A 16,193-nucleotide genomic window follows, 5' to 3' on the forward strand; every position below is an offset into this window, starting at 1 on the left:
TCCATCGCCATGCCCATCCACACTTCGCTTGCCACGTACGACGGCGAAAAAAAAACAACAACAACGACAACCTCACGCGTTTACAACCCCTTGGGCATGGTCCCCCACCCGCCGCCGCACACGCACTTGCGCTGCTGCGTCAGCACAAAGTTGAAGCCCGGCTTGCCGCTCCATATGTCCTCCATGACGGCGGCGCACCGGACGCACCGCCGCCACTGCGGCTCGATGGCGTTGCCGTTGCCGGGGCTGGGGCTGCAGGGGCTGACGCCTTTGGTGCCGCCGATCGGCGTCCACGCGCCGTACGAGATGGAAGGTGCCCAGGGGGAAGAGTTGTTGTTGCCGCTGCCGCCGCCGCCGCCGCCGCCGCCGTTGTTGCTGTGGTTGTTGTTGTTGTTGCTACCCCCAATGTTGGCCGCGGTCCCTGATGATCCTGCTGCTCCGCTGCCGGCGGCGGCGGCGTTTCGCGGCTCGTCTCCGTTGGCCGTCCGCGGCCCTGCGGTCGTCGCCTTGGCGCACCGCGGGGGAACGACCAGCTCGACGCGCTTGAACGCGTCGACGTACCGCCCCTCGGCCTTCCTCGCGTGCAACACGCGCGCCGCGTTGTCGTCGGCGCCGGCGACCTCGAGGAGGCTATAGTCGGCGAAGAAGAGGCGGGCCGGGTCGGTCTGGCTGCGGAAGGCGGGCAAGGTCGCGGTGAAGAACTTGAGCAGGACCTCGCGGAAGGACGGGGGCGGGTTCTTGCCCAGCAGCATGTCGAGCTCGCAGTGGGCGGTGGCCTTTTTGATGAACTGCTCGTTGAGCTGCTGCTGCTGCTGCTCCGTCATGTTGGCGTGCTGGGGCTTGACCTTGGCGGCGTTGAGCCCCGCCAGGGAGCGGCGGTACGAGGCCTGGATGTCGCCGCTCAGCTCGCTCAGGAGGCGCTCAAAGTCGGCGACGCGGACCAGGGGCGCGGCGACGGCGCGCGCCATGCGCTGGTAGGCCTGCAGGAGGGCCGGCGCCGGGCGAGGGACGTTGGCGGCGGCGGCCGGGTCCTGCTGCAGCTGCAGGGCCAGGTTCTCGTAGTAGGTCGAGGTGCGGTTGCTGACCGACTCGACCTGCATGAGGCGGCGGCACGTCGCCGACAGGAAGCCGCGCGTCGACGAGCACAGCATCAGCTGCAGCGCCACGTCGCCCTTGGAGTGGAGATAGCGGGCCAGCTCGGGAAACCGTTTGGGATCGTTGAGCTTCGCCATGATCTCCGGGTCGTCGAGGAGCTCAAAGAGCGAGTCGGTGATCCACCCGAGCAGCGAGATGCCCCACCGCGTGCAGCCCGTCACGGCCTCGACCACGTCCAGGTCGTCCAGGGGCACCAGCTTCCCCATGGGCGGCGAGTTGAGGGCCACCGTCAGAACGAGAAAGATGTTTCGGATGGCCAGGGCGAGGGTGGCAAACTTGCCCTCGGGCGGGCGCGGCTTGAACTCGCCGCGGAAGTGCAGGTGGCCGAGCATGCTGAGGCACATCTGCAGGAGGATGTTTCGAATGAGCTGGTCGTGATGCGTTTCCTCCGAGTAGTCGACCGTGATTTTGAGTATGTTGACCGTCTCGCGGATCCACGAGGCGGCGAAGTCGGGAAGCTGAGCCAGCGGGCGAGCCATGGCCAGAATGTCGTCGCAGGTGACCTGGCTCAAGGCCGAGGCGGACAGGGCGATGGTCAAGGCGACGATCACGGCCTTTTGGTCCACTGGAACAAGCATTGGTCGTGAGACAGGGGGCTTGGTGAAGGTGAGGAGTTGGGGGGAAGGCGGATGGCCACATACCGGTCTCCAGAGCGAGATTGGGCCCGTCCATCGGGCACTGCAGCTGGTTCCATTGGAGCGCGGCGTCCTCGCACATCTGGACAAAGGAACAGTTGGTCGGGGAGAAGGCGACTTGGAGGCCTGAGCTCGTCAGCATGACGGGCCCCAGGAAACAGGAAAAGGGGGGGAGGGCGGCTTACATGGCGTGGGCTCGGGAAACCGGAAGCCCAACTGGAGCGGATGCATGATGGCGTCGGTGTTTTGCTCGTGATAGACCTCGTCAAAGGTGAAACGGTCGCGGTATTGCACGGTCCCATCGCTGAAGCCCAGGCAGATGATTCTACCGAACAGGGCCGTGGTGATGGTCACGACCACCTTGGGAAGCATGATGGGATCGAGCCGGCGAAGGCGCGGCATTTGCTGGGGCAAAGTCAGCGTTCAACGCTCGGCGATGCGGATGCAGCAAGCCAGCAGGGGCTCGAGGGAGGATGCTCCTACCGGGGGCTTGGATGGCATGGTTCCCAGCTGTTGGAAAGCGGGGCTGAGGGACTGCGGCTGGTCGTTGACGATTTCCCAGCGGTCGATGATGGTTTGGCAGTCTAGGTCGTACAGGGAGCCATCGGAGGAGACGCACGACCGCACCATCAGGACGACCGGGGGCGACAGGGGCTGGCCGTGGCCGGCGGGGGCCGAAGAGAGGATCTCGATGTGCGTGAGCTGAGCGGTCGACAAGGCGTCGGCAGCCGGTTCCTGCGACCCGTGCTGGGCCCAGCTGGCCGTATCGACGTGGAACTCCCGGAGGGAAGGCCGGAGGGGGACGCCCCCCGGGGGGACCTGCTTGTCAGCGGGAGGGAGGCCCCAGTGGATGCTCGCCCGGACGATCCTCAACTGCTTGGAAGCGGTCGCGAGGGCGATCAGCACGTTGTCTGGGCGCGAGCGTGGCGGTTAGCGGAGACGGGAGGATGGGGGTCCCGAGGCCCGAGGCCCGAGGCGTTGGAGGGAAGGACGTACTTTTTTCCGAGCACAGGGCGGCGTGGGTGATGAGCTCGTCGCAGGAGTTTACGCTCTCGAGCTCGATGGACGTCTCCTCCAGACGGCCGTTGATTTGGGTAAAGAAGAGCCTCAGGGCGCCGTTGGTGGTGACGCAGAGAAAGGCGCTCTTGCCGGGATGAGGGTGGAAGGGCCCGTGGGCCGGGTAGACCTGATGTTCATACTTGTACTCGGGCTGGTTCCGATCAGACTGGCTCCGAATCGCCGGGCCGTGGATGAGGTGGACATGCTGCGGGAAGGGTTGTTGTTGTCAGCAGGCATGACGACAACGACGACGACGACAAGGAATAACGAGAAAAAGAAACAAACAAACAAAAAAAAAAGACCTGCCTGCTTGCTGCCCGGGATCTGGGTCGGAAGCCAATAGCAGCCGACAACCTTGTGAAGGTGGTCGACCAGGTCCGTCTCCCAGCGGCGGACGGGGCATGTCTGGTTGATGGAGAGGTGGAAGCTCAGAAGGGTGAGGCGGCCGAGGGCGTCGATGACGGCGAGGTCGGGGTTGCTGGAGGGCGCCCAGGCGAGGTGGACAAAGGGAGCGCTGGTCGAAACGGGCGAGGCCGAGCCCGACGGAGACGGGGCCGGATGGGCCGGGGCCGGGGCCCAGAAGCTCGGCTCGCTCAGCTGCCAGTCGGCGGTCTGGGGGTTGGAGCGGAGGAAGCGCAGCTCGACCGACATGCCGTCCTTGGAGATGGAGGCGATGGTGCCGTGCCGCGACCAGGCGATGCCCTGGCAGCTGCCGCGAGAGCGCAGCTCCTCCAGGCGCAGCTGCAGCGGCTTGCTCAGGGAGGGCCGGGCGGGCAGGGCGTCGAGGGGGTTGTTGATGACGGGATCGCCGAACAGGTCGACCTCGTCCAGGCTCATGGCGATGCCGTCCATGTCCTGCATGCCCTGCATGCCCTGCATGGCGGCATCCATTCCCTCCATGCCGGGCATGGGGTCCATCCCGTTCATGGCCCCGATGCCGTCCATGCCCTGCATGGGGTCCATGACGTTGATGCCCTGAACGGCACCGTCGACGCTCATGGGGTCGCCGCCGGGGAGTAAGGCCATGTCGTCATGGCTGGCCATCGGAGGCGGCTACCCCAGCAGCTGGCAAGGGGCGCTCACCCGGGAGACGCGGGCCTTTCACTTGGGAAACCCCGAACGTCAAGCGGACTCAAGCTTGGAGCGGGTGGTGCTGGCTGGAGAGCAAGAGAGGACCGTATGGGATGGATGAGATGAGATGGCCGGATGAGATGTTCGGGGGTGGATGGATCGTGATGGCGGGGCGAGGGGGGGTTGTGAAAGCTCGGGAATTTTTTTTTTCCTGCTAGACCGGTCGCAGGAGAAGCTGAAACGATGTCACGGTTTATCTCATCCTGACCGTGGGGAAAGCCGTAGCAGGTCGTGGGCACGGTATCGGGGAGCTGTCGAGAGCCGTGTAGTGAGCAGCGTTGAGACCTGTAAGACGGGGGCTCCGGGCCACGAGACAAACCGACGGCAAAGACCCAAGGCCGGTTTCGGACCACGAGGAAGGACAGACTTTATGAATCCCCCAAGGGTTGGAAAAATTGGCGATATGAGATCCCAGGTTGAAAGACGCAACCAAGGGTGCCATGAAGCAGGAAAAGCATGAAGCTGATGAAATCGCGATGAAGGCTGGCAGGCCTAGCGAGCGTGTACTTGGGTATGGACAGTGCAGACCCACGCGCAAGTGACACAGTGCGGCCCTGGGACCTGGGGGTGGGTCCCATAAGCCACACGCTTGGGGCGACCCATAGTTACCCATCTTTCCAGCCACGGACGGCCCCAGCCGGAGGTGGCTTGTGAAGACGGGGCAGCGAACCGAACCGAACGCGAGCCGCGACGAGACCTGACCTGACGGGCCGCACCTCTGTGGTTCCCGAGCAACGCGTTGTGCGGATTCCCCACCACAGCCTCCACAGTAACGTTGTTGTACTGTACATACGTACACAGAGGCGTCACACACCGCAGGTCGTTGACTGACGACGGGAGTTACTGTGTGCCTTACCCAGACCTAGGTACCTATCCTTAGATGGATACTGCAAAATCTTGTAGAATCCCTTCTACAGTAGAGATGGCCTCATAAGCGTACCTCAATGCACTGTGTAGTGAGTGAGACTATCTAGACAACCTTTTTGGTGATGTTGCACAGGAAACCAACCGTCTGGCAGGCCAACCACCATTGCAGAAAAGATGGAGCATGGGGCCCTGAACCAAAACTGGAATGCCAGTTCAACCCCAACCCCCAACCCCTGGCCAGTCGATCCCCAGGTCCGTTGCCTGCCCCGTCGCCGACCCGACACGCCCGGCCCGCGCGTTGTGTTGCTGGGATGCTGCAAGCCGCGCTCCCCTCCCCCCCTTTCCCGCCGCAGCCTTGTTTCTGAGTGGTTGAACGGGCAAAAACCAGCGAACAACAAATGAAACCTTGGCTCAACTCACTTACGAACGTTACTCCTACTACCTATTACCACCACCACCACCACCACCAACTCCCACCCAACTTTGTTCTCTTTTTTTTCTTTTTTTCTCTCACCCACCCTCGGCGACCTGGACCTTGCTGTGGAATCCTTTCACCGGAACTCTGGGAGGCATCTTTCTCCTGTCCGTGATCGGCAAAGCAACCAACAGAAACCCGCGCCAACCTCAACAACGACTTTGCGCCAAAGGTAGAAGGGGAAAAACGGCCATGATAGAACCCATCTTTCTCTGGCCCTCTCGTTTGACCTAGACTCGCCGTTCCGGGCCACGCCTCCCCGCTCCTCAAAATCCCAGATCCCACCCCGATTGGAGCGTCCTCCGCCTCGCTGGCGCCGCCATGGGGACCCCAAACGACGACTCGGACTTTCTCTCTTCTCCGCCCTCGTCGCCTCTCTCGGTCCTCTCCTCATCGCCCGCGCCGCCGAGCCCGTCCTTCGACCTTGCCAATCGCTATCCGTCTCCTCCCACCTCCTCCACCTTCCATTCGGGCTCCTCGTCGCCTCTGAAGCGCTCCGAGATGCGAGCCGATGCCTCGGACGAGATTCACGTGCGCGCCGACGGGCCACCGCCCACCAAGCGTCGCCGCATCGCCGGCCCCGCCAAAAGGGAGCGCACCACGGCCCATGTTGATCTCGAGAACCGCGGCGACGACGAGGGGGATGAGGCCCTCGAGAGGCTGCTAACCGCGCTGAGGAAGAAGAAAAAGATTGTCGTCATTGCGGGCGCCGGCATCTCCGTGTCGGCTGGCAGTAAGTTTCTCTCTCTCTCTCTCTCTCTCTCTCTCTCTCTCTTGAACCCGAGTCGCTTTCGACACGGCTCGCTTACCGTCTTCAACCAAAAAAAAAACAGTTCCCGACTTCCGCTCGTCCACCGGCCTGTTCGCAACCCTGCGCGGCCAGCACAAGCTCAAGGCGTCGGGCAAGCACCTGTTTGACGCGTCGGTGTACAAGCACGATGCGTCCACCGAGTCCTTCCACACCATGGTCCGCGAGCTGGCCGAGATGACGGCCAAGGCGAAACCCACCCCGTTCCACCACATGCTCGCCTCCATCGCCGCCGAGGGGCGCCTCTTGCGCATGTACACCCAAAACATCGACACCCTCGAGACCCAGATGCCGCCCCTGGCCACCACCGTGCCCCTCAACACCAAGGGCCCCTGGCCCGTCACGATCCAGCTGCACGGCGGCCTCGAGAAGATGGTGTGCACAAAGTGCGGCCACCTCGAGCCCTTCAACGCCGCCCTCTTTGACGGGCCCGAGGCCCCCCTGTGCGAGAAGTGCAAGGAGCAGGACCAGATCCGAACCACCTTCGCCGGCAAGCGCAGCCACGGCATCGGCCGCCTGCGCCCGAGGATCGTGCTGTACAACGAGTACAACCCGGACGAGGAGGCGATAGGCAACGTGTCCCAGGCGGACCTGCGCCGCGTCCCCGACGCCGTCGTCGTCGTCGGCACGAGCCTCAAGATCCCCGGGGTCCGCCGCATCGTCAAGGAGATGTGCCAGCTCACGCGGAGCCGGAGGGACGGCATCACCGCCTGGATCAACATCGACCCGGAGCCTCCGGGCGCCGAGTTCAAGGACTGCTGGGACATTGTCGTCCGCGGCAGGTGCGACGACATCGCCGAGCTGGCTCGCCTGCCCCCCTGGGACCAGCAAGACCTCGGCGACCCGGAGAGCTACATGGTCACCGGCAACGAGCTTAAGGAGAAGCGTTGCGCCGAGAGCCTCAACCGGGACCGCGTCGACGTCGTGCTCGAGAGCCGGCGCGCCCCGGAGGAGCCGCTGGGCCTGGGCACGCCCGGCCCGAAATCCCTCGTCTCGCTCGAGAACCACCTCGGCATGCCGACGCCCACGGCCAGCCCGCGCCACCAAAGCCCCGCCGCCGCCCCCGTCGGCAAGCCGGCGGCCAAGGCCCAGCCCAAGCAGACCACCCTCCCCTTCGGCAGCTCCCAGCCCGCCCGGGCCCGGGCCCCGGCGCAAAACCCCGCCGCCGGCCCCAAGCGCAAGGGGGGGCGCGCCTCCAAGAAGAGCGAGCCCGCTCCCAAGCCCAAGAACAGGCTCGACCAGACCTTCCGCGCCACCAAGGCCGCCGCCGTCACGACCTCTGCGAAAGACGTGGGCCCCAAGGACGTCGGGTCCCCGCGGAAGAAGAAGACGCCCTCGCCCTCGCCCTCGCCCTCGCCCTCGCCCTCGGACGGCACGCCCGTCGACGTTCCCAGCGACTTGCTCGCGCTTCCCGTGCTGCGCCCTTCCAACGAGGCCGGCCAACCCGCCCCGCTCGCCCTCCCGGCTCGGGCTTCTCGAAAGTAGCAGCTTGGCGGCCGGTCGCTCCTCCTCCTCTCGAGCACTCCCCCTCAGGCGGCGACGACGACGGCCTGGTCTGTCGGGTGGATTTGGCCGGTGAGCCGCGTTGCGAGGTGCAAACTAGAAAGGATATCGCCCGCGTCCTAAGACGTTTCTTTTTCTTTTCTTCTTACAGATGGTATCGGTATATCCGATCCGTGGTTATGGGAATGGGCATGAATGGTGTTGGCTGGATCGGACGCATGGAACGATGTACAGCTGTACCTGGAAGACTCCGGCAGACATGATATGGATGGATAGGAAGGGAAGGGGTCAAAGCAGCCCCCGAAGGGCACAAAGGGCTGAGAACATTCGAGGAGAGGGATCGTTTGGTTGTCTTTCTTTTTTTTTCCTGCGTTCTGTGCTGTTCTGGCTAGCGGCGCCTGCAGGTACTCGGGCGTTGCTGGGCGTTGGGCCGGTTTTTTTTTGTCTCATTTGCTCATTCTCGTGTTTAGAGAGGGAGACCTTTGCTACCAGGTTTGGGAGGGGGGGCAGCCGACTCCAGACGTAATACACACATTTGATGCATGCGAGACGGCGTAGCATGGGGGGTTTGTTGATGGTAGGTCCTGTTTTGTTCGTCTCGAGATATGGAGAAGGGGAGAGAGGGAGGTTGGCTAGGCGTTTGGAGAGGACAGAAGGTCACCCTGCCGTTATACCATGACATCCTCGCGGTTATGGAGCATCTCTTGCTGGGCCGACAGCGACCGGACTCCATGAGATGATTATTATGGAACGTCAGACCCAGGTCCCATTACGAGGTTCCCATCTGCCTACTTACATGGGTGGTTGTCTTGTCCACAAAGCTGTAATACAGGTACCTGGGCGTAGGGGCAATCCAACGTCCTCCATGGGCGGGGGAGAAATAACCCTACACACACACACACACACACACACACACAGAGAGAGAGAGAGAGAGAGACAGACAAACAGACACAGACAGACACAAACAGACACATGCACGTGGGTGGGTAAGGGAAATACGGCGTGACAACATCTTCCATCTCCTTCCTCCATGTCGGATCAGGTCAGCGACCTCCATAACGCCATGCGCCGACAAAAAAAAGCACATTCCTCCCCTCTTCCTACCACCCCTCCGCTCTCCCTCCCTCTCTCTTCTCCCCTCCCTCCTTTGCCTCGCCTCTGTCTTTCCCAGGCAGAGGTGGTAACGCTAGGTACCCGTTCGAAAACAACAACATGAAAAAAAAACCATGACATAAAAAACAAACGCCCGAGCTAGAGACATACAAGTTGGATGCCCAGCCCAGCCATCATCGCCTTCCTCCCGCCGTTCCCCCTTTCCACCCACCCGCCCACCCTACCCTTGCCTTGTCGCCCATCCATTCCATCCATTCCATTCATTCCATCCATTCCATTCATTCCATCCATTCATCCCGTCTCCATCCCTCCATCGCCGCCAGAAGAACCAAGACATAATGCAATGCGTCCCACCCATCCAGGCCCAGGCGCTGCAGGCAACGAAGAGGCCCCCCTATCTATGTACAATACAAATGACAAAAAAAATGAAACCATCCGCCAAACGCTGGCTGGCTTCTTGGAGACTCGTTCAAGCTGCGCGAGATGCAGAACAAGCAAGCCAGGTCGGAATGGAGAACCGAAAAAGATCAAGGCCTGGGGAACCACCAAAAAAATAATACTCCACCGCACCCCCTTATTTCACTGCCCCGGTGAATCACGCATCATGACTCCCCCCTTCTTCGTCGTCTCTCCTCTTTCTTTCTTTCACCCGTCCCGTATGCGCCGTCAAAAAGCCAAATGCTCGCTGATGCTAGGGTGGTGGACCCGATGAAGAACCCGCAAGAGATGCAGCAGCATCGAAGGGAAAGCAAAAAAACAAACGCGCAAGGAGCAGCCCCGGCGGCTGCCCCTCTCTAGTAAGGGCTCTGCCGGGTCGGCGGGCTGCGGCTCTGCCACGACGAGTGCCTCACCGGGACGTTCCTATTGTCCGGGCGGCGGTGGCGGTAAAAGTTCAGCCGGTCGCCGTCGTCGTAATAGTTGCGCCTCTTGGGCTCCTCGCGGCCACGATCCTCCGCCCCGCCAAGGCCCCCGCCGCCGCGCCGCTCGTCGCGCCTCTCTTCGCGGCGCTCCTCGCGGCGGTCGTCGCGGTACGGGTCCTTTTGCTGGCGGCGCAGCTCCTCGCGGTCGCTGGGGATCTCGCCGTCCTCGAGGTCGGGGTTCTTGGCGCGCGCGCGCTTCTCTTCCTCCTCCCTGAGGCGCTCCTTGCGGTCCCGCTCCATGAGGTCGCCAAACATGCGCTGCAGCCGCTTGCCCGAGACCTTGACGTCGCCGAGGGGCCAGATCGAGGACAAAAACTCCCTGGCCGCAAAGGTTAGCATTGCCGCCGCCTCTCGAATGCATGTCTTGGTCAAGGGTATGATTACAATACGTACCAGAACTGGGGCTCGAGGCTGGCCATGTCGGTCCCGCTGTCCGTTTGCAGGTTCTTGAGGAAGTTTCCAAAGGTGCGGATCTCCTCGCCCAGGATCTTGGCCCGTTCCTTGGCCGCGGGGTAGTCCTCCTTGGAGTACATGATGCGCTCCATGTTGGACCTCAAAGGCCGAAGCACCGACCAGACCAGCTGCTTGTTGTCCGAGAGGTCAATCTCGTCGTCGCGCAGCTTGCAGAGCTCGCGGAACCGCTCGCAGGCCTTTTGCCGCTCCCGCTTGCACTTCTCCATGGTCTCCGGGTCCATCTTGTGCTTCTCCTTTTCCTTGTGCTTCTCCTGCTGCTTGGAGTCGCCCTCGATGCGGCGATGCTTGGAGTCGCGGCTGTCGTAGTCGTCGTACTTGCGCTTGTCGGGACGAGGCGTGCCGCGATCGTTGGCGTTGCTGTACGAGCGGTGGTGGTCGCGGTCGCGGTGCTGGCCCGCCTTCTTGGCCAGGGGGGCCGGGGACGCCGAGACGGAGCTGCCTTCGCCGCCCCGCCGGAGGCCGTTGGTGAGGAGCTTTTTGCTGCGGTGGTGGTTCTCGACCGCCTTCTTGGCGTTCTCGTCGTTGGAGTACTTGGCCATGAGAACCGAGAGGAGGTACTCGGATCGGCGGACCAGGTGGACGGCGCCGGGCGACTGGATGCCCTTGTCCTCGGCCCTGCGGCGCTCCTCCCTCTTGTCGACGCGGTGCTCCTCCAGGAAGAACTTGTGGTGCATCTGCAGCTGCGCGTCGTCGCGAATCTGCGTCCACGCGCCAAAGCCGTACTTGTCGATGCCGATGAGGAGCATGGCGTCCTCGCGGGCGCCCCATTCGCACGTGTACTGCGCCGCCTTGCTGGCCTCGGGCAGCCGGAACGACAGGACGTCGTCTTGCTCGGCCAGGACGCGGCGCAGGAGCTTGAGCTGGGGCGGCCGCTCCACCACCGTCTCGGCGTTGATCTTGCGCACCTCGCCAAAGTCGACCAGGACGGCCTTCTTGTCCTTCTTGGCCAGGGGCTTGCCGGCCCTCTCCTCCTCCTCGCGCAGCTTTTCGTTGTTGGCGTCGATGGCCTGCCGGCTCACGGCGACGAGGTCGTCGACGACCGACTTGAGAAAGTCGCGGTCGCGGTCGGTCAAGCGGGCGTCGTGGACGATCTCGTCCTCGCGATCCTCAAAGTTGCCGTAGCGGAAGAAGGCGCGGATCAGGTTGCGCGTCTCCTTCTCGTTGAGGGGACGGCGGGGGTCCTGGGCCGCGGCCCGCGCCTCCTCGCGCTCCTCCATCTCTCGCCTCTCGCGCTGGCGCTTCTTCTCGAGCCGCTCGGCCCGCTCGTTCTCGGCGGCGGCCTTCTTGTTGGTGATCTTGAGCGTGGCCTTGCGAGGGGCGCTCTCCTCCATGGCCTTGGCCAGGTACTCGTCGTGCTTCTTCTGTTCCTCCTCGGCCTTGATGGCGGCGAGCTCGTCCGGCGGGATGATCTGGTCCCAGTCGAGGGCCAGCTCGTCGACCTTGACGTCGGTGACCTGCATCCAGTTGTCCCAGTCGATGCCGCCGGTGCTCAGGTTGATCTTGTCGTCCATCTCCGTCTTGGTCACCTCGGCGTTTTCGAGGATGGCGTCGATGTCGAGCTGCTCGAGCTTCTGCTGGTTGCTCGACTGCGAGAAGAGATCCTGCGAGCGCATCTTGAGGATCATGGAGATGTCCTCGGCCGTCTTGGCCTCGTCGATCTTGAGGCCGCGCTGCTTGAACTGCTCGCGCAGCGCCTTGCCCTCGTCGGTCACGCCGGCCTGGATGGTCAGGTACTCGAGGAACAGCTTGTTGCGGGCGCGCTTGACGACCTCCTCCTCGATGGTCTGCTTGGCGACCAGGCGATAGACGTTGACGGGCTTCTTCTGGCCGATGCGGTGGGCGCGCGCCATGGCCTGCAGGTCGGCCTGGGGGTTCCAGTCCGAGTCGTAAATGATGACCGTGTCGGCCGTCATGAGGTTGATGCCGAGGCCGCCGGCGCGGGTGGAGAGGAGGAAGCAGAAATCCTCGCTGCCCTCGGCGTTGAAGTGGTTGATGGCCATGCGGCGCGGCCCGGCGGGGATGGTGCCGTCGAGGCGCTGGAACTGGTAGCCGCGCACGCGCAGGTAGTCGCCCAGGATGTCCAGCATCTTGACCATCTGGCTGAAGATGAGGACGCGGTGGCCGTCCTTCTTGAGCTTGGCGAGCAGCTGGTCCAGGAGCATCATCTTGCCGCTGCTGGTGATGAGGCCCTTGATCTGGTCCTCGCGGCGGGTGCTGCCGGCGAGCACGCGCTCCTCGGCGCCGACGAACATGTAGGGATGGTTGCTGACCTTCTTCAGCTCCATCATGATGTTGAGCAGCGACTGCTTGTGGCCGTTGCTCGCGTCCGTGAGGGCGGCGTAGTTGCGGGTGAGGATGTTTTTGTAGTACTCGAGCTGCAGGTCCGAGAGCTCGACGCGGATGATCTTCTCCGTCTTTGGCGGCAGGTCCGACTCGACCTTCTCCTTGGTGCGGCGAAGGATGTAGGGCTTGATGGCGGCGTGCAGCTCGCTGAGCTTCTGCTGCGTCCTGAGGCGCTTCTCCTCGTCCATCTCGGCGTTGCTCCCGTCCTTGGTGTCGGCCGACAGAAGCTCCAGCTCCTCGTCGATGAGGATCTTGCCGGGGTTGAGAAAGTCCATGAGCGCCGACAGCTCGGCCAGGTTGTTTTGGATCGGCGTGCCCGTGATGAGGATCTTGCTGGGGATGCCAAAGCCGTTCAGCTTGACGTACAGCTGGGACTCGCGGTTCTTGAGGCGGTGCGCCTCGTCCACGGCCAGCACCTGCCACTTGATGTTCTTGAGGAAGTCGGCGTCGGCCAGGATGTACTCGTACGAGGTGACCAGGACGTTGAACTTTGTCTTTTTGGGGTTGCCGTCGATGAAGAGCTCGTACTCGCGAATGTTGGCGCGGGCCGCCTCGGGCCCCAGGTAGACCACGTAGTTGAGGTCGGGAGCCCAGTGGTTGAAGGTATCGCACCAGGCGGGGATGACGCTGAGGGGGGCCACGACGAGGAACGGCCCTTCCTGGCCGCGGTCGTTGCGGAGCCAGCTCAAGAAGGAGACGGTCTGGACCGTCTTGCCGAGGCCCATCTCGTCGGCCAGGATGACGTTGTTGTTGCGGGTCCAGTTGAGGGCCAGGAAGTTGAGGCCGATCATCTGGAACTCGCGGAGCTCGCCGTTCTTGATGTAGGGCGGCTGCTTCTCGAGCTTGGTCATGCGCGACCGCGTCTCGACGTTCATCTGCTTCTTGTCCGACTGCCACGAGCGCGTCGACCGGTCGCGGAACTGCTCGATCTTGTCCTGCGCCAGGCCGCCGATCTGGTCGGCGTCCTCCCAGGTGCAGTCGTCGTACTGGAGGCCCTTCCACTTGACAAAGTACTCGAGGCCGTTGTCGCCCTCGCGGACCGCGACGATGCGCTCCACCTTGGTGTAGTCCTCGAGCGCCTCCTCCTCGCGCTCGCGGTCCAGGAGCCACTGCTCGCGCTGCTCGGGGGTGATCTCGTCGCCGCCGAACTTGATGTCGAGCTCGTACTCCACCATCTTCTTGTAGTAGTTCTCGAGGCGGCGGAAGCCCCGGAACCCGGCGACGGACTCGGTCGTCTCCCACGTGTTGTGCAGGTGCGACTTGCCCTGCCACTTGATGTAGTACTCGAAGTCGTGGCGAGTCGCGTCGGGAGCGAGCTCCACGCCCTCCTTGAGGCGGTGGCGCAGGATCTTTTCGATGTACGGGGAGTTGTCCTCCACCTCGGCCGCCGCCCAGTAGCCGGGCGTGCCGTCCTCCTCTTCCTCCTCGTCCATGTCGCTCTCGTGGTACATGCCCGCCGACACCTGGGCGGCACGGCGGTTGGACCATCGCTTCTCGGCCATGAGGGAGGGATCCAGCTGTTGCTGACGGCGAGCCTTCTTTTGGAAGCTGCGGGCTTTGGCGCCGCCGTAGGTATCCGAATCCGAATCGTCGAACGACGGCTGGCGGGCGGGAGTGGGTCGCTTGGAGGCTGGAAGCGAACAGCGTTAGCAAGGTCGATCTCGGCAACGCCCGAGGGAGGGGGAGGAGGAGGGTGGCTGGGTTCCGGGAGGGACGAGGCATCGCGTACTGGTAACGGAGCGCTCAATGCGGCGCCTTTTGTTCGCCGCTTTCCGGGGAGCCGGGCTGGCGTCGGAATCGTCATCATCGTTGTCGTCATCGTCCTCCGACTCGACCTGCCGACAGGGGGTTAGCCAGGGCGTTCCGCCAATCGTCCAGAAGGCGGCGGCGGGGCTCACCAGCTTGCGGCGCTGGGTAGGACGAGACTGCATGCCATCGAATGTCAGCCGACGATGCTCAGCGAGAATGAGGACGACATCGGGCGCGGTGTGCGTACGCTACGTCTCAGGCCATACAGCTCGGGGTTTTCCCGTATGTAGTCCTCTTCTGTTATTAGGGGGGCTTTCCGCTTGGGGGCGGCGCGGGTCGGGGCCGAGGCGGCGCGGTCGGAAGCGTTGTCGTCGCTTTCGTTGGACGCCGGGCTGCCCGCGGCCTCGAAATCGCCGTCATCTTCGGCGTCGTGCTCGCTGGAGCTCGATTCGACGGCCTCGTCTTGTTGCTCGCCGGGGGTGTACTCGGCGCCGGGATCGGGGGAGCCCTCGGCGTCGGAGGACTCGGCCGGCGAGCCGGCATCAAGGAGGGGGCCGGATGCGTTCACGGTCGAGCGTTCGGCATCGCTCTGGCTGCCGTCGTCTGTGTGCATGCTACGATCGCCGGCCGACGGGGAAGCATGTCCGTTCACCGGACCGGGATCGGGAGATGTTGACATGGCGATGGAATCAACGGGATAGGTCTGCGCGAGGACGGCGAGGTCAGCACACAACGTGTTCTGCGGCTAGGGCTCGGAGGGCCGGGGCCCCAGGAAGCGCCCGATTCGGCGACCGAGGATCCATCGACGGCACGCGGGAGCCGGCGGCCAAGGAGCATCAATCACGCTTGTCGCATCGGGGGGGAGGGGGTCGTGTAAGTGATGACGAGGCTGCAAGAGATGGATGGAGGCCATTGCGGCGCTCTGGCGGGCGAGGGCGCCAAACGGAGCGGCCCAACGGCATCGGGGCCGTCGCGGGCATCGGTATGCATCGGATTCCGAGCTCTCCGAGGCTCGGAAAGCGTAGCGGGCAGGGTATTTTGATGGCGCGTGGTCGCGTCGATGGAGGATTTTGATGGAACCAAGACGCGGCGGGCGGCGGCTCGGCGGGTTGCCAGAGGAAAAACAAGGGAACAGGCGGGCGCAGGAAGACTTACAGGATCATCAGCAACACCCGCACTCTCGGATCTCTCCCTCTGCATGCTCAGAACTGCGGTAGAGTCGAGGTGGTGGTGGTGGGGTGGTGGGAAAAGAGAGCTACCCCAGTTGAGGTTGTTAGCGGTTTGATGGTGTAGCGGAAATTCACAGGCGGTGGTCACAGGAGGAGAAAGAACTCTGGCGGGTTCGGGTCTGGGAATCAGGCACGCTGTTGGTCCGTGCGGCGTGCGGTGCGGCGTGCGGTGCGGCGCTAGCTGAAAGGCCCCACCCATGGGCGGCGCGCGTCTATTTGGGGGGGGGGGGGGGGGGTGGGCACCCATCCAACAGCTGTTCGCTCGAGGCTGACGGCTGACGGCTGACGGGGCCGGCCTGCCTCATGGGACGCCGCCTTCCCTTGGGATCGAATGCCCGACCCAACATGGAAAACCTGGAAGGGCCGGGCGGTTGCCTCCTGGTCACCTAAGTATCCCGTCCGGTCTCGTCCGGTCCCGTCCGCTGAGATTCCATCCCGTGCTTCTTCCCATGCACGGATCCCGTCGCCTCGTTGACCTGAACCTCCAGATCGCAACATCACCGGAAAGGTGTGACGGGAGGTCAAAGTTGTCGGGTCGGGTACGGTGGGAGCTATCCACTGGACCATCCTCATTCTTGCAATCAACAAACGAGCGCTTGGCTTACAGAGATTTGGTGTGGGTTACAACTGGCACTGAGGACCTGACTTTTTTTTTTCTTTTCGTTTTTCGATGTGATGATGGGGGATCATGGGTGCAACACGTCAACGGAACTCGCAGGGTCGGCAGATTTC

General features: G+C 63.2%; 3 protein-coding genes across 3 annotated transcripts; 1 reads left to right on the top strand and 2 right to left on the bottom strand.

Moving 5' to 3' along the window:
* Positions 1-80: 80 nt before the first annotated feature.
* VTJ83DRAFT_2148 (uncharacterized protein) lies at positions 81-3,893 on the bottom strand (the record flags this gene model as incomplete). The annotated part of the gene is made up of 6 exons (XM_071008386.1): positions 81-1,720; positions 1,797-1,916; positions 1,976-2,195; positions 2,274-2,701; positions 2,787-3,054; positions 3,156-3,893. The coding sequence occupies 6 exons, from the start codon at positions 3,891-3,893 to the stop codon at positions 81-83; spliced, it is 3,414 nt and encodes a 1,137-aa protein (XP_070868688.1).
* A 1,750-nt stretch (positions 3,894-5,643) lies between these two features.
* VTJ83DRAFT_2149 (uncharacterized protein) lies at positions 5,644-7,615 on the top strand (the record flags this gene model as incomplete). The annotated part of the gene is made up of 2 exons (XM_071008387.1): positions 5,644-6,055; positions 6,156-7,615. 2 exons carry the CDS (start codon positions 5,644-5,646, stop codon positions 7,613-7,615), a joined length of 1,872 nt encoding a protein of 623 aa, XP_070868689.1.
* Positions 7,616-9,540: 1,925 nt separating this feature from the next.
* VTJ83DRAFT_2150 (uncharacterized protein) lies at positions 9,541-15,432 on the bottom strand (the record flags this gene model as incomplete). The annotated part of the gene is made up of 6 exons (XM_071008389.1): positions 9,541-9,985; positions 10,060-14,113; positions 14,213-14,318; positions 14,382-14,408; positions 14,480-14,935; positions 15,388-15,432. The coding sequence occupies 6 exons, from the start codon at positions 15,430-15,432 to the stop codon at positions 9,541-9,543; spliced, it is 5,133 nt and encodes a 1,710-aa protein (XP_070868690.1).
* Between the last annotated feature and the right edge of the window lie 761 nt (positions 15,433-16,193).

The sequence above is a fragment of the Remersonia thermophila genome, chromosome 2 (genome assembly GCF_042764415.1).
Source record: "Remersonia thermophila strain ATCC 22073 chromosome 2, whole genome shotgun sequence".
Taxonomy (NCBI): Eukaryota; Fungi; Ascomycota; class Sordariomycetes; order Sordariales; family Chaetomiaceae; genus Remersonia; species Remersonia thermophila.